At 36.9% G+C, this 26,035-nt stretch overlaps 2 protein-coding genes across 5 annotated transcripts in view; both read left to right on the top strand.

Annotated features, from left to right (window-relative positions):
• The window catches only part of Ae2 (Anion exchanger 2), a 46,963-nt gene extending 37,296 nt beyond the window's left edge, over positions 1 to 9,667 (top strand). For all 4 annotated transcript variants that reach the window (XM_053767699.1, XM_053767697.1, XM_053767698.2 and 1 more), the window contains 9 exons: positions 1,396 to 1,577; positions 2,191 to 2,420; positions 2,564 to 2,847; positions 3,064 to 3,185; positions 3,513 to 3,760; positions 4,220 to 4,434; positions 5,439 to 5,647; positions 6,136 to 6,306; positions 6,872 to 9,667. In XM_053767699.1, coding sequence (XP_053623674.1) covers positions 1,396 to 1,577; positions 2,191 to 2,420; positions 2,564 to 2,847; positions 3,064 to 3,185; positions 3,513 to 3,760; positions 4,220 to 4,434; positions 5,439 to 5,647; positions 6,136 to 6,306; positions 6,872 to 6,946 — 1,736 coding nt within the window. In that variant the 3' untranslated portion in view covers positions 6,947 to 9,667. The remainder of the gene's footprint in view (positions 1 to 1,395; positions 1,578 to 2,190; positions 2,421 to 2,563; positions 2,848 to 3,063; positions 3,186 to 3,512; positions 3,761 to 4,219; positions 4,435 to 5,438; positions 5,648 to 6,135; positions 6,307 to 6,871) is intronic.
• A 3,274-nt stretch (positions 9,668 to 12,941) lies between these two features.
• The window catches only part of Abl (Abl tyrosine kinase), a 38,553-nt gene continuing 25,459 nt past the window's right edge, over positions 12,942 to 26,035 (top strand). Inside the window, exons 1-5 of the mRNA XM_053768956.1 lie at positions 12,942 to 13,399; positions 21,414 to 21,534; positions 22,262 to 22,374; positions 23,578 to 23,777; positions 24,946 to 25,044. Coding sequence (XP_053624931.1) covers positions 13,273 to 13,399; positions 21,414 to 21,534; positions 22,262 to 22,374; positions 23,578 to 23,777; positions 24,946 to 25,044 — 660 coding nt within the window. The 5' untranslated portion in view covers positions 12,942 to 13,272. The remainder of the gene's footprint in view (positions 13,400 to 21,413; positions 21,535 to 22,261; positions 22,375 to 23,577; positions 23,778 to 24,945; positions 25,045 to 26,035) is intronic.

The raw sequence follows: 26,035 nt of genomic DNA, 5'->3' as shown, positions 1-26,035 counted from the left end.
ATTGTAAAGCGTCATGACAGCTAGAAGACTTCATTTTCTGTTAATTTCCAATGTAAAACGTCCGCAATTGAACCAGACTTTTTTTAAACTAAAAAAACTATAATCCTCATGTGAGAATACGTCAATATATAATGCCCTAGAGAGCAAAACGTTTATAATGAGGGTATGAAGGACATATCCTCTCAATACAATAAGCCTAAGTGTGTTTACAAATAATATGTCCACAATTTATAAAAAATAATTAGATAAGTATATTTTATCGGTTGATAGATAGTACTAATGTGACATACAACCTTCAGTTTGACGCGGTTCCTAATCTTATAATCTTCTAAAAGCAATTCTTTTATCGGTATAATTAAATATTATTTCGCCACAGTGAGAACGCGGAAGAGACCGTAGCCATATAATCTAATCTGTGACTACATTGTAAATTAACATCATTCGAGATGTTTTGGATTATTTTTAATGAGTCGTTGTAGAAGTAGGTATTTGTTTTGTTTGGAAGGCTAGACAGTAAGTGGGTAAATTATCACATTTTTATCGAAATGTTACTGAGCAAACGTAATTAGATAACTTATTAGAACCAGACAGATGTAAACATTAAAATATATTACCTTGATAACTAAATAAACCTAATATTGCCTGTCGTTATATGTTTCTACTTACTACTAACTCGCACATTGTGTGATTTTTCCACAGATAAAAGTCATACCTATTTATTATGTACAAACCTTAATGTCGTGTTTCTCAAGTTTTACATAAATTTGCTTCCCTCATTTCACTCACTTAGGGGTGGACTTCTGAGATAAAAACTGCCCTACGTTATGCTTCGTAGCTTTCGTATGTTACTACGATCTGTGATAAGTCTGTAGCGATCGCACAGGTTCGTGCAGGTTTGTGCAGATCGTGCAGTTCGAGCAGATCACTTTTCACATATTGACATTTTAGTCGCAATTAAATTCAGTTCGTATTGACCATTTTAAAACCCTTAAATTTTATTACTATTATATATATCTAATATTTAATCACTTGAAAATTACCCTACAGTCTTGCAACCCTTATTTAAACCAAAGTTGCAATTTTCAAAACCCAATTATAGCATTATCTTTTCCCAACCAAAAATGTTTATCTAACATTTCATATGTCTCATTTCAAAAATTACGAAGTTTGCATTGCATTCCCAAGAAGGGTTGACGTCAAGCAGGTGGCGGGTTGTAAAACCACAGCCGGATCATCAAAATTGTAAGGTTATTTATTTTACGAAGATTATCGGGCTACGCGGTGTCACAGCCCCAAACGAAACCAGGATCATGCGAGTGATGAGAGAGAATAAGATGAGGTGAATGCTAAGTACCAAATGTGAATAGTGTAACAATGAGGTGGTTGTGTTGGCAGGCGTGATCCGCGACATCAAGCGCCGCTACCCGCACTACTTGTCTGACTTCCGCGATGCCGTCAACGGGCAGTGCGCGGCCGCCACCATCTTCATGTACTTCGCCGCGCTCTCCTCCGCGATCACCTTCGGCGGGCTGCTCGCCGAGAAGACCTACGGGGCCATCGGCATCTCTGAGACCCTGGTCAGTGTCTGTCCACACTCATTCCACCGGTTCACCGTTCTCGCTGTAACCGAACCGCATGTGCACCATACCATTACATTACAACAGACTACATTCGTGTTAGTTTACTGCTAAAAATGTATTTCTACTGATAGAAACTTCACTACTTACGTTATAGAAAAACAAAGAGCTTTGTTTGGCTAGTTTTTTACAGGATATTTTTTGAGCGATTTGATTTAGGCCAACATCTAATATATGTAGGCGTTGAGTGTAGCTTTCGTTTTATTAAGGGTTTATATATTTCATCATTATCATCATTGTCGTCAACTTTGCGCCACCGCGTTCGGCTCTTGCAAAATGCATATATTTATTTATGCATTTACTATTTAGATGATATAGCTTTACTAGCAGCGCCGCGGGGCTTCGCTCCCGTGGGAATTTCGGGATTAAAAGTACTCTATGTGTTATTCCAGGTTATATTCTACACGTGAACCAAATTTCATAACAATCGTTCAGTAGATTTTGCGTGAAAGAGTGACAAACATACACACATACATGCTTACATATAAACTTAGTAGTAGTTATAATATTAGTAGGGTAATGATTATCTGGCTACGAAATTAACATTGTTTAGGTGTTCACTTGTTTGGGCGGCGTGGTGTTCGCGCTGCTGGCTGGGCAGCCGATGATGATCACGGGCGCGACCGGGCCGCTGCTGCTGTTGGACGAGTCACTGGCCGGCTTCTGCAAGGCGCAGGAGATGGACTTCCTGGCCGCCCGCATGTACTGTGGCCTGTGGATGATCGTCATCGCACTCGCCGTCGCCTCCGTGGAGGGCAGCGTCGCCGTCAAGAAGATCACCAGGTGGGGATAACGAGAGAGAGAGACATTCTCTCTCATCATCATGTATTGCTTTACGGCGACACATCCCCGTGTGTCTCCGTAAAGCAAGGGTTATCGAAAACAATAAATCTTGAAAACGTATTTTTGGTAATGCTCATTTCTAGATTCACGGAGGACATCTTTGCGTTTCTAATCTCCCTGATCTTCATCTCGGAGCCGATTACGGCGACCATCAACGTGTACCGCGCACATCCACTGCAGACCCACTACCCGTACCTCACGGCCGCCCCGCCCTCGCCCTTGGCGGGCGACGCCACGGTCAACGCTACACAAGATGTCCTCAACGCAACACAGGCTATACTCAACACTACGCAAACTGTGCTTAACGCTACTCAAGCAGCGCTCAACGCTTCGCAACCGGTTACCAATGGCGGTGAAGAAGAAATACGTAAGAAATCTTTTGGTTTATTGTAAATCTTCTTTTTTTTGCTTCCGGCGAAGGGATACTTCCCTAGAAAATTGTACACTCTAGATGATAATAAATTCATTAGCTAGTGTTAGAAATCTCAACGTAAAAACAGGAGTGAAATGTTAGAAAAGTTGATGAATCTTTTGAAGTAACAATGTGGAATAGGGTGAGTGAGTGAATGAGTTCGTTCCCCAGTGTACCTGGCCGGTATGCCGCGCCCCAACACTGCGCTGTTGTGCACCATGCTGACGCTGGCCACCTTCATCATCGCCTACTATCTGCGCATCTTCCGCAACGGGAAGTTCCTCGGACGCAGCGTAAGTTACTATTGCTGATAAATGCTGACTTCTTGATCCTTTAGCGGTAACAATGTCTCCGATAATAATATATAAGTAGGAAATCCAAAGGACGCTTTGCTAGAAGAGAAGAGTTTGGTCCAAAACAATGACTGAGAGGTCGAAACAAGAACCAGACTAGTTGGTAAACTGCAAACCGATGACGATGGATAAGACTGGCACTAAAAAATGGAGGCCTACAGCTTTGGTATGTGTTTACACCGATCGAGTTGATGTGAGCTGAAAATTATGATGATATTCTACTTATTTTTTACATAGAGAAAATGACATGTAATTGCCTGTCTCCAGGCACGGCGCGCTCTGGGTGACTTCGGAGTGCCAATTGCGATCGTACTGATGGTGGGCGTGTCATCGCTGGTGACGGTGTACACTGAGAAGCTGCGCGTGCCGGACGGGCTCAGCCCCACCTCGCCGCGCGCCTGGCTCGTGCCTCTCAACCCGGGACTCGACTCCATCCCGCTCTGGGCCGCGTTCGCCATGGCCCTGCCCGCACTCATGGTCTACATAATCGTCTTCATGGAGACTCACATCGCCGAGTATGACTTTCATTTCAATCCCGACATGAGTACTCATGATTCTCTTACAATTCTTGAAATATTGCTATATGAATTATTGTGCAAAAGCGAATTGTGCATATGCGAATCTCTTGTAGCTATCTTCAGATTCAGAACAGTTTATTTATGTAATTAAATTGCTGTAATGTTATTATTTGAACGGCTTGATGGCATAGCTGATTGTTTTTATGCAAACGTAATCTTATCGAAGACGTCAAAAATGATATGGTGAATTACGTAATAGTTAGGTACTTACTTTTGTAAGATAAAATATTTTTAATTTTCCTTAAAAACTTTGACATTCATACGACTATTTGTAAGAGTCTAAACTCATGCTAACCACTCTGTTCTGATGCTCTGCGTAAATCAATGACATGCATTTCCAATGGTAGCGAATCCATAAGTGGCTAGACGTAGATGAACAAAGTGCCGCTATTCCAGACTGATCATTGACAAGCCGGAGCGGAACCTGCGCAAGGGCAGCGGCTTCCACATGGACATCGTGATCATGTCGCTGGTGAACGCCATGTGCGGCATGTTCGGTGCGCCCTGGCAATGCGTCGCCACCGTGCGCTCCGTCAGCCACGTGTCCGCGCTCACCGTCATGTCCACCACGCACGCGCCAGGAGACAAACCCTTCATCGTCGAAGTCAAAGGTACCATGATAGTTTTATAAGTCTTCTTCTTATCGTGTGTATCAATTAATTTATGAACTTTGTTCTTGTCGGTGTAGCATTTTCCATCTAATTCTGTCTTCAGCCATCGATTTCACCTTCCTATACGACACGACCATTTGGTTAAGAGTTACTGGACTCTAAATCAAAATGGAAAATGCCAATTATTTTTACCTCAGTTTTGTCGATACTTATGAATAAGCAATAGACAAATCAATTGTCTGAAACAAAAGGAGGAACCAAATTCTACATTCAACAGCTCTCTTTGTTATCGGTTTTAGATATATTATTCATGTTAGCGTCACTGGCGTGAGTAGACAATGATTAAACATAACTTTCACTTCGTAAAAATGGTAACTTCGTAAAAATGGTGACTCTCCCTAATTTTCCATTGAGAGGGTTCGGTTATGGAAACGTTTCATTGTTGCTGGGATCGACACTCATTGGCTTTTATACAGTTATAGTGGATATCCAATAGACGTGCACCTAGTTGTTTGCTTTCCTTACTGACGCGTTGATCCAACTGCACGCGCGCGCCTTGGTATGGTGGTCAATCGACCACAGGCACCTTGACAAAAGCGGTTGTGGTCAAGTGGTTAAGATCATCAACCTGAAATCGAAAGGTCTCAAATTCGAATCCTTCGTGATTTGTGCCGTACGTGCCTGAATCATGTACAGTAGTTTATTTTGACATCAACTTTGACATCACCTTTGATATCACCTTTGACATCACTTTTAATAACACGTCTAACATCACCTGTGTTATTACTTTTGACATCGCCTTTAACATCACATTTGTCAAACCTGACATCACATTTTATTTCACCATAGCATAAATTAATGAATGTCTCAACCAAGGCCTGTGTAGTCAATTGACCTAACCTGTAGCCTGTGCCTAAAAGTAACAAATCCATAAGTATTTTTGCCGCTTTGTACTTGGTGTCTTGGCTGGCGTGTCATGTTCATGGATAATTTGATTATTTCAGAACAACGTCTGACGGGTTTGCTGGTGGCGATCATGGTGGGCGTGTCGGTGGTGGCGGCGGGGTTCCTGCGGCAAGTGCCTATGGCGGTACTCTTCGGCGTGTTCCTGTACATGGGCATATCCGCGCTCGGCGGCATTCAGTTCTGGGACCGGTTCATCCTGCTCTTCAAGCCGGTCAAACATCACCCGCAAGTGCCCTATGTCAGGAGGGTCAGTACTGAACTGCACTACACTATGAAATAATGATCGAACTGAAACTGCTCTCCTTGATTTACTTATATAATCTGTTGCCTAATAACAGAAACTACGCGTTGACATTATTAATTAGAGAAAATGTTTCCAATATTAGCATTTTCAGTACCTACATGTTAGATGTACAGTAGCATGTCCTGTGGTTTCGCCCTAGAATCGGACCACTCCAAATCCCCCCATGGATGTCGTACTAGGCGACTATTGGACACGTAGTACATGGACACAGCTGATAGGCAAGCGTTGTAAACGCAGGCGAATCATTAAAAATTTTAAGATTATTTTTCACGCTACCCTGAATTTCGCGGCGTCACTACCAAGAACCCGACCCGGAACAAGCGAGAGAATCAAACATGTGCAGTAATTTGGACATATCACTAATTATTTCTCAAGATACGCCGTCATCTGCTGACAACAATGTCAGGTAAAGTAATGACGTGTAATTGCAGGTGCCGACCCTGAAGATGCACCTGTTCACCCTGATCCAGCTGGCGGGCATCTGCGTGCTATACGCGGTCAAGTCGTCCAAGTTCTCGCTGGCGCTGCCGTTCTTCCTCGTCCTCATGGTGCCGCTCAGGATCTCGCTCGCCTACGTGTTCACACCTCTGCAGTTAAGAGCGGTTCGTACTACTTTACTATAAAATATCATCACCGTGTATCGTAGCGGTGATCACAGAACTCGTGAAAAACATGTATTTTTTATAGGTTTTAGAGCACGTTTCACTACAATACAATATTATTTATTTCAGATAATTTAAAAATCCATATTTTGTTAGTACATCTTTACCTATATTAGTAAAAATTGAATACTACGCCAAGTGAAAATAGACTAAAATTTTCATTAGTAAATAATTGAGAAAAAACTAATAAGTACGTAAGTAAGTATGCTTATTTCATTTCGCATCCGGGAGGCATATCGAGACAAAGTACCAATTTCAATGTGAAGTCGATTACCTAACCGTGCGTAGCACACGCACGGTTAGGTGTATTTAAAAGTGTATAATGTGCGCATTTAAAAGCTCTAAAAATACAAGTTCACTAATCTAATCATGAGTAAAGTTTTTTGAAATTAAATGTTGCTCCAATCTGGTTATTTCCGGATGTTGCTGCTTCTATATTTAGCTTGGAGCGAGGGCCGTTGTCCTCGTGTGACGGGTCTTGTCTCATGTGTGTCGTGTTCCGCAGCTGGACGGCGTGCAGAAAGATAGCGACAAGGACGACGAGCCCGACTTCTACGAGGAGGCGCCGCTCCCGGGGTAGACCGCCCCGCTGTCCGCTCACTGACCTTAAAGGCCATATTATTACTTTTAACTACTACCATATCGTAAGGGAATCACTGTATGAATATAACCCCGTCTAATATGAGGGACCTGATTTGCGCATTAAATGCGCCGCTTACCGATACCTAAGATGTTAGATTTATATCCGGAACAAATTATATATTTATCAGTATTTTACATAATAAGAGAAGTAATTAATATATATATATATTGGAAATTATATTTTCAAACTTGTAATTTATACTTGCTTAGATTTGTTACTACCACACTGGTGTCTATTTTTATAATGTTATTAGTAGTGATAGATAAGTAGACAATTTGCAATTATGTTTAGTGATATTACTTAAAAGACAATACGGTTAACGTTTTAATGTTTTTTAATTGATATTTATCGGCTTCAGTGGTTCAGAGGTGTCGCAACGGTGACATTAATTTGGGTCATTTTTTCAATCGCGCACTTGGCGATGCGAGTTTCACGAAACCAGTCGACCGTAAGATTGTAAATAAATGAATGCTGTCACTGCCACTGATGATGAGATGTGTGTATTGGCTAGATTGTGCTGCCAATACCGGGAATGTGATATGAATGCGGCCGGCACCGGCGCCCGCGCATGGCGCACGCTTCACTTACCCAGTGTGATATTAGGAAAGGCTGTGTGTGACTACTTTTTACTTAACTATTAACACTTTGTTTATTTAATAAGTAGCATAGAAAGTCTTATTGCACGAAGGTGTTATCGTCACGGAGTGACCATCACGCTCAAGCGAGATTCTCCAGGTTGAAGGGAATTGCTCAAGTAGTACTTATTATATATTTTTTTATTTATCTATTACGCATGATTTATCACGAGTGCCTGTATCGGTTGTACCTTATTTAGCGAGCCAAAGTGTTGGTGCCAAAGAGATTGCAATAAAGGAATGGAACTTTATAACTGAAGTCGCTTGAAGTGTAACTTTATTTTTCTTGAACAATTACCTACTTGTAAATGTTAGCAGATAACACAATTTTAGCTTCATCTTACTCCTATGAAACGATTTGAAATCATTAAAATATGAACGCTGTAGATGAACAACATGTTCTACAGTATAGATGTCTTGTGACATGGCGTGCTGCTTCCTCCGCTCCACGGCACTGAACAAGGCCGAGGCGGCATGGAGGTCGCAAACATCTGTCAAGGGCACTGACATTCACCAAAGCAGATTCAGATTGTAAATAAATCGTTGTTAGAACTTGTGCGGAGAGTACCGCGTGTCTGTGGAGTACGAGTGCCTCAACTCGAGTATATCATTAGATAAACCTGATTCGGTCTCTGTATTTTTCCATCACAGAACCGGTAACCATCGTACTTACCGTTTCAATAGATGGTATATTGAACTAAATTGAATTAAACTTACTAACGTACTTAATATTTTTTAATTATATAACATTGCTTACATAATGAACGAAATATTTGATTGTTACGTTGATAAGGCATTTTTCATATCAATTTTATCAATGTCCCGATAACTACTAAGTACGTTACGCGATTGTTGACAATAACTTTATTAGGCACCTACTTACAATAGGCGTCAATCAATCGAATCAAATGTTAAGATGATCATAAGGATGTATGTCTAACGAAGAAATTCGTTAGAACCTACCAACTTTGTTTTTTGTTAATAAAAATATAGTAAGTACTTACATTTAGTACAAATACTTAATAAAATGAAATAAATTTGTATTCGGTTGTTTCGTTACATTGTTAACTTGTTTTCTTTAGTCTAATAATAATGTTCGGTACCTAGCTCCAGAACAGCGGCCGGCGATCACTGAATTGAATACTGAATTATCTGTTATTCACAACCGTTTCAAAACTCTTACCTTTACCCAAAGTAGAGCCCAGGCTCAATTTGCTGTAATAGTAGTGTTTATATTTTTTGTATTTTATTTGTAGGTGTTGAAGTAAGTACCTACCTAGTAGGTATATTGAAAATTAGCGGCCCGTTTCGGCTTCGCACAGGCCAAATCGTAATAAATTATTGGTCAAATCCATACAAAAACTAATCGTAACGAAGGATTGCGCCATCACATCCCTGAAGTAAGGTTTAAGTGTATGTTTTTATATGGTTATACCCGAGTGAAGTTGGGACAAGTCGCTAGTTAGATATAAAAGGCAAACCCCTATATAGAATTATAATGTAATGTTATTTTTTAAATAAATTTATTGGATTATTGTGGTCGTAGATAGGTATTGCTGGCCTTTGCGTGCCTTGCACGCGCTCAAATGGTACCTGCTGTGGTCGTATACCATATTGAAATAAGTAGGTACTTAGTTGTTGATTATCAATTTTCAAAACGGTTAATTAATGCTAAATATTGTAGAGGTGAATGAGAAAATATAAAATATTTTTATCTAAAATATCGCACCAGTTTAGCGAGCCATCATAGCTACTTAGTAGGTACCTACTAGGTTCCTAGTTTCCACAATAGCACGTCTTGATTGATTGTATAATGTCTATATTGTTTGCAACATTTACATACTTAGCACGTGTTGTTTTGAGCACGCAACTTCGCTTCCGCCGCCTATCTAATATTACTTTGAAATTTTACAAAATAAGGACACGAATTTGTTGTAAGTAGATGTTATTCCAATATTACCGAAGCCTAAAATCGTTGTTGTTTTGTTGATTTATTTGAACATTATAAGTTATTCTATAGGTATTTACCAGCTGTTTCATTTCAAACATTTACTAACTCCATCTAGATGTTGATAACATGCAGTCCCATAAAAACAATACTTATAAAAAATCAAGTCTCGCAACGCAGATCTTCTACCTTAAAAAGTTCAGATTTGGTATTAATTGTCTACAATTCAATTTTTATTGTCTACGAATCAATTTGGGGCAAAAATACACAAAATTGTGAATATTTCAAAAACGACTGAACCGATTTTATTGCCCGTACTTAAAAATTCTATTAACATATCCTACATACCTTTTAAATTTCATCAAAATCAGACCAACAACGGTTCGAAAGTTATCGCGTTGTAAAAATACAAACGTACATCATACGTAACATACGTACTTAGGTAAGTACATAATTTTGATGCCCCATCATAATAATAGTTACGCACAATATTAATTTGACATAATGTTTTAGGCACATTTTTTTACGCATACCTAAGTACCATAAACATAACATTTTTTAAGCATAATATTCTAAAGTACATTGGCGGCTTATGCCAGCTACAGTGTAGCAGTAGGATAGGGTGCGGCGGCAACTTTATGCAAATCAAAATTATCGTTAAATACATTAGCCTAAAGTATAATTATGCTCATTGAAAAAGTATGCCTAAAAACAAGTATCTCAAAATATGATTATGTCAAAAAAATATATGCTATAACTCGTTGTGCTAAATTAAATTAGGTAAAAAATTTATGCGAAAAAAGGGATCTCGTCCCGTGCCTCAAATAAGTAGCAATTTAATATTGTTGCAATAGGCGCCTATTAATAAGTTAATGCGCATCAAATAAGAATACTAGTGTAGATTAGATACCAAAATATACCAGGTACCTAGCTATATTATTTTTATGTCTTTTCAATAAAATAACCCAAAAGAAATGCCTATAGACAAAAGAAGTAGATTTAAAAATAATAGGGCATATTACGCAAAGCTCAGCGCAGATGGCGCTACTGGTACAACAAAGGTAAACATTGCCTGGAGGCAAAAAGCGCCAATTTTTAATATTGTTGCAGATTTACGACCAAAAATATCTTCTACTCAGTCGTGGTGCGAGTTTAAAGGAAAAAAGAAAGGTTTTAGTGGATTAGCCTGAAAATAATAATACTATTTTAGGTTATGTTCTGCATTATTTCGTCAAGTGTGGTCATAAACTGATATAATCTTGATTTTGACTGAAAATCTTACCTGTATGAATTCCATATTTTAAAAAGACTTTTAAAATATGGAATTCATATTCCTCAAAATTTTCGAGCAACACAAAAAAATCTCGATCGATCAAAAAAGATTTTTTCGACCGTTTACTGGCTCGAAAATTTTGAGGTGTGTTTGGGGTGAGGTGTATCCCATAGTTATCGAAGTTTTTATCTTATGGAAAACGATTTTTCTCAATATTTCGGCACCCGAATATGCTATTTTCTTGTATATTTTCACAAACGAATGCTTACATTATGAAAGGATTAATAAAATACTCCAAAATAAACCTTTTAATGAACATAGCAAAAGGCGGCAAAGCTTATGTGTACCTAACATACAGTGCTGCGGGGTAAATGTACAGTAATACTCCCTTACCGCTAAACGCCTACAATATTGAAATAGCAAGCTTATTTGTACAAATTACTTATAGCTTATTATTACAGGAGCTATTCAAAAAAAGTTAAACCCTACGCTAAACTGTATTTTGTCTATTTCTGTCAATGGCAAATATTATAAAGTGCTAAAGTAATAAAATATATTTTAGCCATGGAATTAGTAGTAGGTAGTCAGTGATTACTAAAAATTAAGAAATTTTCGTTATTACCTGCCTTTAAGTATTTTACTCAATTAAATAGGTACTATCTTATTAACACAAGTAAACCTCGCGACAAGCTTTTATGGTCTTACGAATGCTTACATTATCAAAGGACATTACATATAAATTGTGTATAATGAGGTTATAAGTTGATAGTTAAAATTTTAGTTTCTTCTTTTTGAAGCATTTAAATTTAAAAGTTTTTCTTAAAAAAGTTTTATTTCTTTTAATTTATTTCAGTTTAACACATAGGTTTAACAATTACTTTCTCAAAACTCACTTTAAAATAACTAGTCGTTCGCCATGAAATTAGATCTCGCAATCACAATTATTTTTACAAAATTGTGAATATTTCAAAAACGACTTAACCTATTTTTATGCCCCACAAACATAAAAATTATATGTATCGTAGGGATGGAATTAGTAGGTACTGGTTCCATGGGTACTACATAGATATAAAAAACATATGTTTGTAAATCTGTGGGGTACCTCCCTTAGGTACAGTCAACAGCACATCAAGTTACCCTGTATGAACCTCTATGGCGCGGTAATAGCGGCGAGTTAGCAATGAATAGGGAGTATTACTGTATATTTATCCCGCCAGAATACAGCACTGTATGTTAGTAGGTTGTAGGTACACAAAAGCTTTACCGCCTTTTGCTATGTCGATTAAAACGTTTATTTTAGAGTACTTTATTAATTAATCCTTTCATTATGTAAGCATTCATTTGTGAAAATATACAACAATGTAGCATATATGGGTGCCGATATATTGGGAAAAATCGTTTTCCATAAGATAAAGAAACTTCGAAAACTACTTATGGAACATCACGCTGTAAAATTTTCCAGCCGGTAAACGGTCGAAAAGAAGCTTAGAACACTTTACACGTGAAGACTTTTAAAATATGGAATTTATACAGATATGGTTTTCATGCAAGTAAGATCTTCAATCGAAATCAAGTTTATATCAGTTTATGACCACAGTTGACCAAATCATGAACATAGCCTAAAATAGTGTTATTATTTTCAGGATAATCCATTAAATCCTTCCTTTTTCCTTTAAACTCGCACCACGACTGCGTAGAAGGTATTTTTGGTCGTAAATTTGCAACAATATTAAAAATTGGCGCATTGGCAATGTTTACGTGTACCTTAGTTGTACCAGTAGCGCCATCTGCACTGAGCTTTGCGGTATATTTGGCCCTATTTGGGTTGGTTGATGTGCTGTTGACTGCACCAACTCCGTACAATTTTGTCACAGAACATTCTTATCTGTGGTTAGGTGACTTGTAGAGTGACTTGTAATCCACGTGCGAGGTTGTACCATTGGGGTTGTACCAACAAACCAGAAACAAAATAAAGTCACGGCCACGGCTTTGCTTGCCTGTGTATATACTTTACGAGACTACAGTGCTGCCACCAGTTGGCGAATTTAGAAACTAAAAAATCGACGTCAATCAAACATGTCTGTCAGTCAGTAGTTTAGTACGTACCTATTCTCTTTGGTCACTTCAGTCACCCACACATTTTTAATGGCGGAGATTGTTGTTTTTGAGAATTCCGGTAACATGATAATTCATTAGGCCCAGTTTAAAGGGGAAAGTATGCTCATCGTTTTTTTATTTGCTTATTGACTAAAATTTCTATCGTGGTGTAGTACGTACCGTCAACTATGAAGATTGCGAACGTCGCTTTGTCGTTAGACTTATTGAATTAGTAAAGTTCGGTGGTGTGCGGCTCGGGTCCTTGTCGGACGGAAGATTGTAGAGGGTTGCCGGCGGAGGAGCACGTGCGATGGGGGCGCAGCAGGCCAAGGAGCGCGGCACGGCGAGCGGCGCGTCCATGCGCTCGGCCCGCGCCAAGCCGCGGATGCCGAAGGACCCCCGCATGCTCGGCTCCAACATATTCACAGAACACAGCGGTGAGTCTCGCCAAAACTCTTCTGAGACAGGTTCTCGCCAACCTGGCTGAACACCAGTTCAGTGGAATAGCTACTTACACTGTTTTTCTAAAATTTCATAAAAAATTGTGTGTCCATTTTAACAATAACTTAAACGTGCGAATATTATCTTCAAGATATGTTCACTATTTATTACAAAACCTTCCAAAAATTCAGTTACTCTGATTAAGTATATATATATATATCAGTAATTTCTCTAAAATATTTGGATGAAGAAATGTAATAAGAATTGTCTACAAAGACCTGTAACACAGTTATTCCCATGGGCTGCTTGCTAAGGTTATTGACAAATAATAGGTGGTTGTCATGTCACAGACAGTATCTCTTTATTGAGGATGTTTATTTTTTGAAAATCTTTTCCTTTCATTGTCATAGGTTTTGCATGTTGATAGTGTGAGTTTAGTAGTATCTTATATCCTTTTGTATGAAAACACTCTACATTAACTGAATGAATTGACTAAGTAATTTTGAAGCAGACATTGTCAACTGAAAGACCTGAAATATTATACACACATTTAGTTTGGATGACAATGCATTATTGTGGTACGGTGGTACAACCTGATGGTGCACCCAGGAACGGCTCCAGATATGGGAATTCCTCAACAGTTCCTGCACGGACTTAATTTTTCTGTCACACATTGAATGCAATAGTATCTTTGTAACAACAAGCTAAATAATTTAACAGGGAAACCATGAAAACAAAACAAAAAGGGATTCCCTGATTGCAATGGTAGTCACTAGAACAGGAGTGGACCAACCAACCACTTGGTCATTAGTTATCCCACACTAAAGCTGTATACTATAAAGATATTTTAGAATGCAAGCCAGAAATTGTATAATATTTTCTGGAATATAACATTAATAAAGAATATAACTGGTATATTTACAGCGCTAGAAAAACTACCAAAATGCTATCTTTTTTCAAATTTTTAATTGTTCAAAAAATATTTTCTCTCTACAAGTGATAATTTAAATGTTCATTTCCTTAACTAGTATTTTCTTTTTCACTGGGGTTGTTTGTATATACTATATTTCACTTGAAAATAATCATAAAGTAATAGGTTTATTATATACTGTAGTAATAGGTTTACAGTATAGTAATAGGTTTGTTATATACTGTATTTTCTTTGTTTACTTGTTACTAAATTATAAACTTTCTGAGTGTGTTGTTTTGGGGTAATAAAAACCTAATTCTTATTTATATTGCTTTGTTTTGTTTTTGTGTTTTGTTTTGTGTAATGGCTGTAACTTGTTTTGCACACCTTATAAAATAAATAAATTTAACTTATATTGAATATAAGATCATTTGATTTACAATTCATACATTAGAGACAAAGAAAAAATATTTGTTTACTTGGTACAAGGTGAACAAACACAACATTTTAAAGTTACAAATTACATATTATAATTTGTGATTTTAGTATATTTTTTGCATAAAATGGATAATAACACAAATTATCTATTGGTGAAAACCAATTGAAATCTGTGTGGATTGAAATAGTTTTTGAGTTTATCACAAATAGACAGACAAACATGGCAGAGGACTTTATTTTATGGTATACATGTAAAGATAAGAATTAATACATATGGAGTAAAAGTAAATAATCATTGACAAGTATACTTAAAAATAGTACAGTTCATTATTGATGCAGGCAGGCCTGTGTACCAGTGCTCCAGAGCGGGACCAGGACCAGGGCGGGACCTTTGAATGAAAAACATATAAAATAAAATAGGCGAAGCTATAATACCTATACTAATACAATAAAGAGGAAGAATTTATTGTTTCGTGTTCTTAAAAAAGTTGAATTATTACTAAGAAACATGGGTTTTGTATTACAAGTAAAGCCACAGGCAGTAACACTTAGATAGATCAATATAAAGTTGTAGAAAAAGTAGTTTTAGTTAGAGAACGAAGCATATACTTAGTTTATCAAAGAGAAATCGGTAGATTTTCAGTATAGTCGTAGTCGAGGGCAAGGAGTGGGATAACAAATAAACTTACACCAAATATATGAAAAATAAATTTTCACTACTAAAGGAGGCCTACTCTTACTCTACTACTACTGCTAAAAGTAAAACTTACTACTACTCTACTTAAAGATTCCAGAATTTCTATTATTATTTTCAAAATTAGTTACCTGTTTATATTTTTTAAAATTAATTTTAGTTTAATGTATGTAATTTACTGTATAATTTATTATTCCAATCAGTCAGTCTCATGTTATAAAAATTTTCTTTAATTTAGTCCATGTAATGAGTACATCAAATATATCCCAACTAATATTATAAATTTGTTGGTTTCTTTGTTTATTTGTTACCTCTTCACGCATTATCTACTGGACTGATTGTTATGAAGTTAGTACATGGTTAGAAAATAACCTGGAATAACACATAGGCTACTTTTTATCCCGAAATTCCCGCAACTAGTATTTATTAATTGTATAAGGTAAAAAGATCATAACAGACATTAGGGCATACTCTAACCCCTAGGGATACTGCCACTGGTAGTTGAGAATAATTAACACATCTGTATAACTTAGGTTATCTTTTTCTGCCCCTGCGATTATTAATTATGAATTAAGTACTATTTTTTATTTATTATTCTCGTTTAAAGGAGTTTTTGCATAATTAATTGCTTAGCGATTTTTAAATGTACGAGTATTTGCTGTGCGAATATCATATTATAATTCATACTTACTTGGCCCTTACAATTTTTGTTTGATTATACTATATTATTATTTATTTGCTTTTTTCTAGAGAGGAATCACTCACTCACTCACTCAAAATGCCGACCGTGTCTAACATATTATTAACTAGCGGCCCGTCCCGGCTTCACTCGGGTGATGAAAACTTAATAAATTATACGCCTAAACCTTTTTATTCCTATTAGAATAGGTAGTTCTATTGGTAAAAACCGCACTCTAAAATTCCATGCAGTAGTTTTTCAGTTTATTGTGACAGACAGGCAGACGCGGCAGACGAATTTGTTTTATACTATAAGCTAATCGGTCTTAGAATCAAACACACAATATATGTCGGGTAGGGTACAAATTTAGATTTTTTTTTGTCTACGCCATCGAACCGCGGTTACTCCCTTAACGAACGTAATCGCAATTGTGGCAAAATATTAAATGGGATTTTAAAATACTTGAATATTTTAAATTCTTTTTTTAACGAGCTATAAATTACATAATTTCTGATTTTTCCGATTATCTACATTGTTAATGCTAACTTCATGCCAAATTCTATGGTTCTAGGTCTACGGGACGTACCCTGTAGGTTTTAACTTTCCTGTAAATTTCAACATGTTATTGGGTTCCTTTTTAATCTTTTGAGGCAAGAAACCCTAAAAATCATGCAACAAAACGATTATACGGAATAAATAAAACAAAATCAAAGACAAAGTTAAAACTAACAAAGTTAAACTAAGCAAAACTAATCGAAAATATGTAAAAGAAACCTTCGTAACAGACTGAACAAATAAATTGAATACATTTTTGTCAAGCCTGTTGATGTTGTGTCCCACTGGGTCTGCTGGGCTGTATTAAATATAACTTGTATAGCTGTTGAAAGTGGTACCTGAGTTCTTTCCGAATGTTATTTTGATACTGAGGCTCTTCTCAAACCAACAATGCATGCATGTCGGTCGAGTAGGTGGATGATAGGTGTTTATGCCAGACTGCATTGAAATTTGACCGACAAAACTTCAGGCTCTATAGGGCCGTTGACATCCTGTTAGTTTGCTGTTAGCAGACAGTGCATTGTCGGATGCTCGCTGCCGTGACTAGAACAAGCACAGGCAGCCCATGCGATTAAACGCAGGCTTAGGCTCCTACGTTGTCGTACATATATGCTCAGTATACATACATTTTGTATTTCTAATTTAATCAACAAAATCACTAAATTGATTAAATTACATTTCAAATTATTACAATTATTAATTAGTACAAAACGTATGTAAAACAGATAAACCTTTTCTATATTCATGAGGTAGAACTTATTACAGGCTATATCTATTTTTTTCAATAAAATTGACTAACTTGACTGACCATGTCAATTCTGCATACAATATTTTCATTACTGAGTAGGGTGTACTCTAATTAATTCGGCAGAATTTCTATCTCAATATTTATTCTTTTCAAAATTAGTTAAAAGCCATGTGTGACTGTATAACAAAACCATTTAATATTGTGAGCTAATGAAATTGTGGTGCATCCAGGTGTGGTGCTCGGGATGTGTTATTGTCTACGTTTCCCGAGCAAATGACAAGAAACAGAACAGAAACAGTTGTTGTAGACTAAGCTCAGCTTCAATGCGGATGTAGCGCAGTTTTCCTTTTAATATGAATAGACTCAGGCTCTAGTTTGTTGGAGTTGTTTGCACTTTGTTGCATCACTTGAGCGCCCTGTAGTCTGGAACCCTCAAGGCGGCAAGTTCCCGCGACTTGTAGCACACGAATTAACTTCCAACAAGTTTCCCTTTATCGGCATCACTTAGTTGATACTTCCGCAGGACCTCGGTTGTGTCAACCTGTTTCAGACGTTTAATGGTGCAATTCAGTTTATCAATTGCGAAGCGGAGCAGAAACAGCAAGATTGCGGACCCTAGGATCCATCACATAACGTTAGTGGAAAAAACCCGGTGCTCAGATGGGTGAGAGAAAGGGAGATGATAGATACCCTTTCTTACCTTATGATGAATAGTGCCGAGAGTTCGTTCGGATTCTGCTAGATATTGGATTTATTGTGCTACTTCAATTGGAGCAGCACATGCCCAAAATTTTTGCTCTTTGGATAATATTTGCTTGTTTTGTTATTTTACTATCTTTTATGTTATATTGAACCCATGTATATTTTTTTGGAACGAAGTTTTAATCTTTCTTTTTAAATTATAAGTCGATCAGAACCACTGCTCGCTCGGTCAGGACTGGGCCGACGTAACTAAATAATACCTTGTAAAACACAATATTGGTTTGGGAGATACAATCGCTCAGTACTATCGATTAGTCTCGTTGCCTCGCGAAATACATCTACGTTAATAGCAGGTAGAGGAGAGCTGAATTGGTAGTTAATTGACGTAGTCAAGGCGAGTATTGACAGCGTGATATCAATGCATGTGTATTGATAGGGTCTATAGCAAACAGCATCTAGCCGGCAGGGAACAATCGGCATGTATTGCAAATTCGACACTATTCCGTCGTACAGAGGCCTACACTGAGCGACTGGTCGTGGCGTTGTCTGTACATATCATGTTGACTGATTCCGCTCAACACTGTAATCATTTGTATACCTCCCCCATAGCCCGTCTACTTATTATGTATAGTAATTAGCATTGATTTTGATATATCGATTGTGTTATGTAACAGGGATGATAGTAGGGGCATTTTAAAAAATGTGATTTATTGAACATAATTTATTATTTCATTTTATTGAAGATAATAAGAAATTCATACTTCAGGAATCCCTACGAACTGATAAACATTTTAGTAATATTATAGACGACAATCAGTACTTTGTCTTCCAAATTTAACTTCAAGTAAATTAATTCCTCTGCTTTATTCAATTGAAAAGACTGGTTTTAAGGTACCGTACCTGTATATGTAAAAATCAGAACCCTTATAGGATCACTTGTTGCCCGACTGTCCGTTCGTGAAGATGCATTTTCTTAGGAATTCCGCACCCTACATGCGTACTTGTATCAAGTTGAAGTAAACATGTAACATCGGGGTCAGTGGTCCCTTGAAACTGTAAAAAAATGAAACTTACAAGTAAACGAGATCAAAATAGACGAAATTGACAAATTTATATTTAAAATTTTGTAATTTCGCAGGAAACTCAAACCTACAGGCCCTGTAGAAATTATGTAATTATAGCTCGTTTAAAAAAAATACCATTTAATGTCGCAAATTTTATGACTACATGGGAAAATCAAAACCTATAAATATTTTTCTTTTTGTTGATACTTAAGTAACTTTTTCTTAAACACTCAATAGAGTATTTAAGAACAAGTTAACACTCAATAGAGTGTTTAAGAAAAAGTTACTTAAGTACCTAGCGAGTATAAAGGAAATTCTTTGCGATAATTTAATGTTTTTCTTATGCTTTGCGAATATTCATAATTCTATTGTTCGCTGTTTAAACATCCACGCATAACTAGATAGACTTATTTCGCTTCGTGCGTTATGTATTATGCTCACATTTTGATTTAAGTGACAATGATGACCACGCTCACTCATCTGCACTAATCAGAAAGTGAAGAAGTTTTATTTCACTGCTGTGCTGGTACATAACTAAATAAACCCTGTCGTATACTTATGTAAACTAGAGGATCGGACAGATAATTAAACAGTGTGTTTATATGTGTGAATTTGATATACGTACTCGTATGTGAGTTTTGTAGGTAATATACATATAATATAATAACATATATGTATTATTTTACGAAATTAAAAAAAATAACGAACTTTTTGCTTTAATATAGTTTACGTCCGATAATAAAATTAAAATTATTATATTTGTATGATTGATTACATCTAATAATCAATCTAGCGTACCTTATAATATTTTTCTTTGTTACATGCGATTACATAATCGTCATCGGCACTAATAAGTGAACACGTGTTGTGCCGAAAATGTTACAAGCATCATATAGGTCGGTCGGTTCAGTACGAAGTTCCGTTGACGGCGGGTCTCCCGCTGCGTTTGGTGACGCGTGTATGACCACCATTGCGAATTTACATACAATGCCACCAGACATTATTTTGGCTCGATTACAATGCTCCTGGAGTGATTCATTGAATAGTAAACCGATAGACCAAATTCGACTGGCTGTATTCCATAAAACTTTTTTGTTTTTTATTTGGTCAGTAGTTTTGGTCAGCAACATTTCCTCAGCGATATTTGGTCAGCAGAGTGCAACAGCCGCTTTTTTAGGGTCCGTTGCGTCAATGTAAGGATCACACCTATACGGCTTGCAACAAGAAAACTTCTCAACTGTTAACAGCACGATAATTCTAAGTTATTAATCTACTTATTTATCACTGTGTGGTGGTCACAAGTTTTATCAGATCTAACCGTCACAATTAACAAAATTCACCTAGGTTTCCAATTTCGTGATCGGTTTTATAACCAAAAATACTTAAAGATAATTATTTAACAATATAAGGGTTATTGTATATTAAATGTACCTACATTTTATGTAAATAAACATATTGATTGATTGGTCAAAGATGAGATTATTCGCTTTTAGTTTGTCTGTAGGACGACAAGGAACCCTGCTGAAATAGAAGAATGGTTTATATTATAGTTTCCCATGTCCGCCTGTCCGTTCGTCCATCACGCGGACTAGCTTAAAAACGTATTAGAATGATGTATTTAGGCATATAGTGTGAGGTGTTGTTAGATAAGTCTTTGAAAAATATTAGTGGTGTGCGAAGACCGTTCTTTTGTTCGTAAATTATTAAGCTCCAAAGAGTTAATTTTCGTTGAGTCCAGTGTAGAGGATCCTCATGTTGTTAGGGCCTCTACCAACGAAACGGTTGTGTTTAGGAATTGAAGCGTTACGGCACTAGAACTATCACACCGCAGTTGGCTATATAAGTTTACGAGTACTAGTCGACCAACTGTATTCTACTATATAATACTTTTAACAACTGCATGATAAGAAACTCCCGGTCTGGGCGGATTCCCAGATCCAGACTCGCACTTGTTTGGTTGTTGTAGTAAACTACGGAAAGCACTTGGCCGGTTATTATACAACTACTATAATATACAAATAACATATTAACAGGACAGCGCCCAGGACTAATTATAATTTTTAAATACTCCTCTTAAACAAAGCCTTAGTTGTGGCTGAAATAACGAAAATAATGTTATTTTTTTTAGTGTTTTGAAAATTTAAGGTTTTTGTGCAGGCAGGCTGTGTGAGGCTGGAAAATAATAATAACAGCAGTGATATGAACTGGTGCATGTTTCAGAGGCGTTGCTCCAGAGCCGGCCGCTGCCGCACATCCCGGACATCCCGGACGGCGAAGGGCCCCCCGCAGCCGCGCCCGCTCCCGCGCCCCCCACACCGCAACCTCTCGACTCCGCCAACAGGTAACAGATCGTAACAATTATGCTATGTGGTAAGCAGCGTATTTACATCATTGTAAAACCCTTTACAGAAAAGCATATGTGTCGACGGTTGAAAGGCTATTTGGTTCAAGCGACAATTTTTGCCATATTGAGTTATGTACATATTTTGGAATCAGCGAATTTTTCTTTATCGTTTAAACTAACTTTAAAACTTTTCTAAGCATTTTTTTGGCGTTTGACTCACACGCAAATTACGTTTCATTTTGACAGTCATTAATTGAAACCCTTCCAGACCATTACGTTGAATTCCAGACATGTTGATTCCACGAATGTTGAATTCGGATAAATTTGTAGTCCTTGTCCCTTAAACCGTTTCGACTTTTCTCATATTTTTGTATCAAGGCTCATGGATTACATTGCTTCATATTTTGAATATCAGAGGCACTTGCGCTAATTTGCCTTCTCGCTTTTTATCTCTGTCTATCTCTGTGCCAAAATTGATCAAAATCGGCCCAGTAGTTTTTGAGTTTATTCATTATCAACAAAAATACAAATCTTTTCTCTTTATAATAAATGTTTATTAGAGAAATCTTTGTAACAGTAAAAAATATTGTACGTATTATTGTCTTGAAATTGTTATGTATTTTTTATCGAAAATTACTAGTCTCGTTCTTATTTTTGTACGTCCATAGTACCTAAAAATTCATGATAACTATACATGGTATATTTGAAATGCGTGACGTTCCAGATGGACGTCGAAGGAGAACTTGCTGGCGCATCATGAGGAGGACGATCCGCAGCTGTTCGTGGCGCTGTACGACTTCCAGGCGGGCGGCGAGAACCAGCTCAGCCTCAAGAAAGGTGTGGCTCCACTGTCAAGTGTGCCGGGGCTTAGTTATCTTTCATTTCTGTTTGTAATTTTCCTCCCTACATGACACGACATTTATTTTATTTAGAAAAGCTCATTTTATTTAACTTAAATACCATTACCGTTCATGAAAAAAATGCGTGAACACAAAAAATGTTTGTTAACTGCGTTTGCTTAAAAATTTCCAATAATTTATTGAACTGACCAATTTCAGTAATAACCCAAATAAAAACTAAAATTTATTTGGCACGCTAATTTAATAAAAACCCTTTTGCTGTAATGACTATATTGTAATTATTTCACATTCACTATTCATGTAAGTAATTAGCAGGAAGTTTTACAGAAATTGTGCCTGCAAACAATTAGTATAAAACTCATTAAACTTGCAGGAGGTTCGCCTAAAGTTACCGACTGTTTGACACTTCAGATACTCGTAAATCTATCTGTAAACACATTGCTTTATTCAGACTACAATGCATTTACATATCTAATAATATAATACATTGTAGTCTGAAATTCACAATTACGCTTTGTAGTATACATGCCACGTGTATTCTACATATTTTGTATGAGTGCTTTTATTTACCGTAAGGAAAAACCAGTAATGTAAGCAGAATCCGCTAAGCAAATGGGCGAGGCAAGTAGTAGGAAACAATATGCAGGAAACAGCACGATACATACATTCGCGACACGCAGCGGGAAACGGGGAGTAGAACTAAATATATGTTTACCAGTCTTACAGAATATGTGATACAGAATGACTTAAGATTTTTCATTACTTTTAGGAAATTAAATTCACGCGGCCGACGCCCTGGCTAAGTACTAGTACTTAATATAAATGCGACAGTTTGTGGGGATGTGTTTGTTACTCCATCACGCAAAATCTACTGAACGGATTGTTATGATATTTGGTACACGGGTAGAATATAATCTGGAATAACCTATAGGGCACTAAAAAATATCACGCGAACGAAGTTGCGGGCCTCAGCTAGTGCTAGCTATATATAATGACACGTCACGTCACGCCATGGAACGTTATGCAAAGTCCATAGATAAAATTATATATTTCTTTTATCTGTGGTAAATTCCGTTCTGAATAAACTTCAAATCAAATGGGCTCTATGGAAAGCTAAATATCTGTTTATACAGATAAAATACGTATATATGTACATTAAACCGAAACGTGTACATTGCAGGCGAACAAGTGCGGATAATGAGCTACAACAAAAGCGGCGAGTGGTGCGAGGCCCACACCCTGGGCGGCGGCGTGGGCTGGGTGCCCTCCAACTATGTGACGCCCGTCAACTCCCTGGAAAAGCACAGCTGGTACCACGGGCCCATCTCGCGCAACGCCGCCGAGTATCTGCTCAGCTCGGGCATCAACGGCAGCTTTCTGGTATCCGTTTTTTTCAGCTCTCTTTCAGTATGTTCAATCTCAATCCTGAATGTAATTTTTGATGCGAGTTATTGGTGTCGTTGCTCGGTTATTAAGAGAGAGATTGATTTGTTTCTTTCAACGTGTATCAAAAAATGTCCAGTACTTTGAGTGGCTGAAGCTACGTTATCCTAGTAATATTTGTATATTTTTTCAAAACGACTTCACGCCCTTTTTTTAATCTAACACTCAATAACATGATAACGCACATAATTATATATTCTATAATAATTATATATTCTAATCATTACATTCTAGAATAAACTTACTTGGTAAGGTAATATACTTCATCCATGCACTTTTTTTTACAAGCTTTTAAGTAACTTGCAATGTAACTATATTTTACGCTATGTCGCTATGTCTTGGGTGGAATTTGTAACTCAAGATTGAAGCAGACCTTTAACCGATTGAGCTGAAACCTTATACACACGTTTAGTTTGGATGACAATGCATTATTATTATAAGTTTATGCTTGGTCTGGAGCCGTTCTGGCTCCAGACTTGGTAACTCTTCAACAGTTCACTGCACGATCATGATTTTTTTGTCTCACATTGAATGCAATAAGATCTCTCTGACAACAATAAAAGCTTTTGACAAATTGTCATTTTTGTAAAGATCTTATACTACCAAGTAGGTACAGACATTGCAACATGACATTGATGTGCAACTTCAGAGATTGTCACACAAGCAGCGCCTCTTTTGTGGCTGCGTCTCACTCTTCAAACCAGATACACAACAATTACTGATAACAAATTTTGTTTTATTCGAACTGAGATTCAAACCCTTGCTGCGACTGTCATGAAACTAATAATTTTATCTGAGACGAGAAGAGCAGTTTCGTCTGAATACATTTGTGTATATATGTGCACTTTATTAATTTTTTGGATAAGTTGATCTGTTAACAAGCACCATATGCTCGCTTTTGTTTTGCCGAAATTGCCCATGGTGCCAGACAAATGAATTTTCGCATAAAGTTTGAGTGGAGATAAATCCACTCAGGTGTATAAATTTGGACTGAAAAGTAGCAAGATGAGTTTATTTATATGTATTCCATCATAATATTGCATATTTTAAACAATTACCATGTTCGGTTCCATACAGATTACAGAAAATTTTTATTTCTGCGCAGGTGAGGGAGTCCGAGTCCAGCCCCGGGCAGCGCAGCATCTCCTTGCGGTTCGAGGGCCGCGTCTACCACTACCGCATCAACGAGGACGCTGATGGAAAGGTATTCCAATTACACATTATACTATTTATATAAGAACTAGCAGTTGCCGTTGAAGTTCGACCGCGTAAATTTACCACGAGAACAGTTATTTTTCCGGGATGATAGGTATGTCATTCTCCATCCTTCAAACTATATGGAATTCAAGAAGATTGATAGATGCGTGAAGAGGTAACAAAAAATTTACTTAAGCATTTATAATATTAGTTATATAGTTGTATTATATAATATTAGTTATAGATATAACTAAAACGAAACCTCGAAAAATAGTTTTCGAGATTTCGTGATGAGTGAGTGTTTTTCGCTTTTACAGAAAACGCACAAATACAAAAAAAGATCACGCGTCGAGCGAATAATTTATATGTTGTCTCTCCACAGAACAAAATATTGAAAAAATCTTTGTATTATGAAAAGTATGTTGTAGTGAAAATGTAAAATAAGTTGCCGTTGGGTATTAAAGAAATTAAAACCCTTTCAGCATTAAAAATAATAATAATAATAATAAAATCATATTAAAAAATATTCAAAATCACACAATCACAACTGCGCTGGACGCTGCCACACCTAGTAAGCCAACATTAATGTTTTACTGTTCGAACTAAAATTTTATTTTCTATCTATTAAATGTTAGTTTTATGATTTGTGTTTTTGTTAATGTTTTCATTGTGAATATAATCTTTTACGAGAGATAAGTTTGCATTAGTGGCCAAAGCCTCAAGACGTATAATGCCATCTTTGAAATTATATAATTAGAAGTATAATTTCAAATATGGCATTATACGGCCCGCGAAGTAATCCCAGTGAATATTATAAAAGCGAGTGAAATTTTCATGAAATTAGGTATTGAGGTAGCTGATACCTTAATACATAGAGTATTTTTATTCCGAAAGTATATGATTCCCGTAGAATTTGATAAAAACCTTTGTTAGTTTTATAAAGTTTTATAAAGTACAATGGCGTGATAGTGCATAAAGACGTCTTTATGCACTATCAC

This window comes from Plodia interpunctella, chromosome Z (genome assembly GCF_027563975.2).
Source record: "Plodia interpunctella isolate USDA-ARS_2022_Savannah chromosome Z, ilPloInte3.2, whole genome shotgun sequence".
Classification (NCBI taxonomy): Eukaryota; Metazoa; Arthropoda; class Insecta; order Lepidoptera; family Pyralidae; genus Plodia; species Plodia interpunctella.
This window is presented reverse-complemented; position numbering and strand designations above follow the sequence as displayed.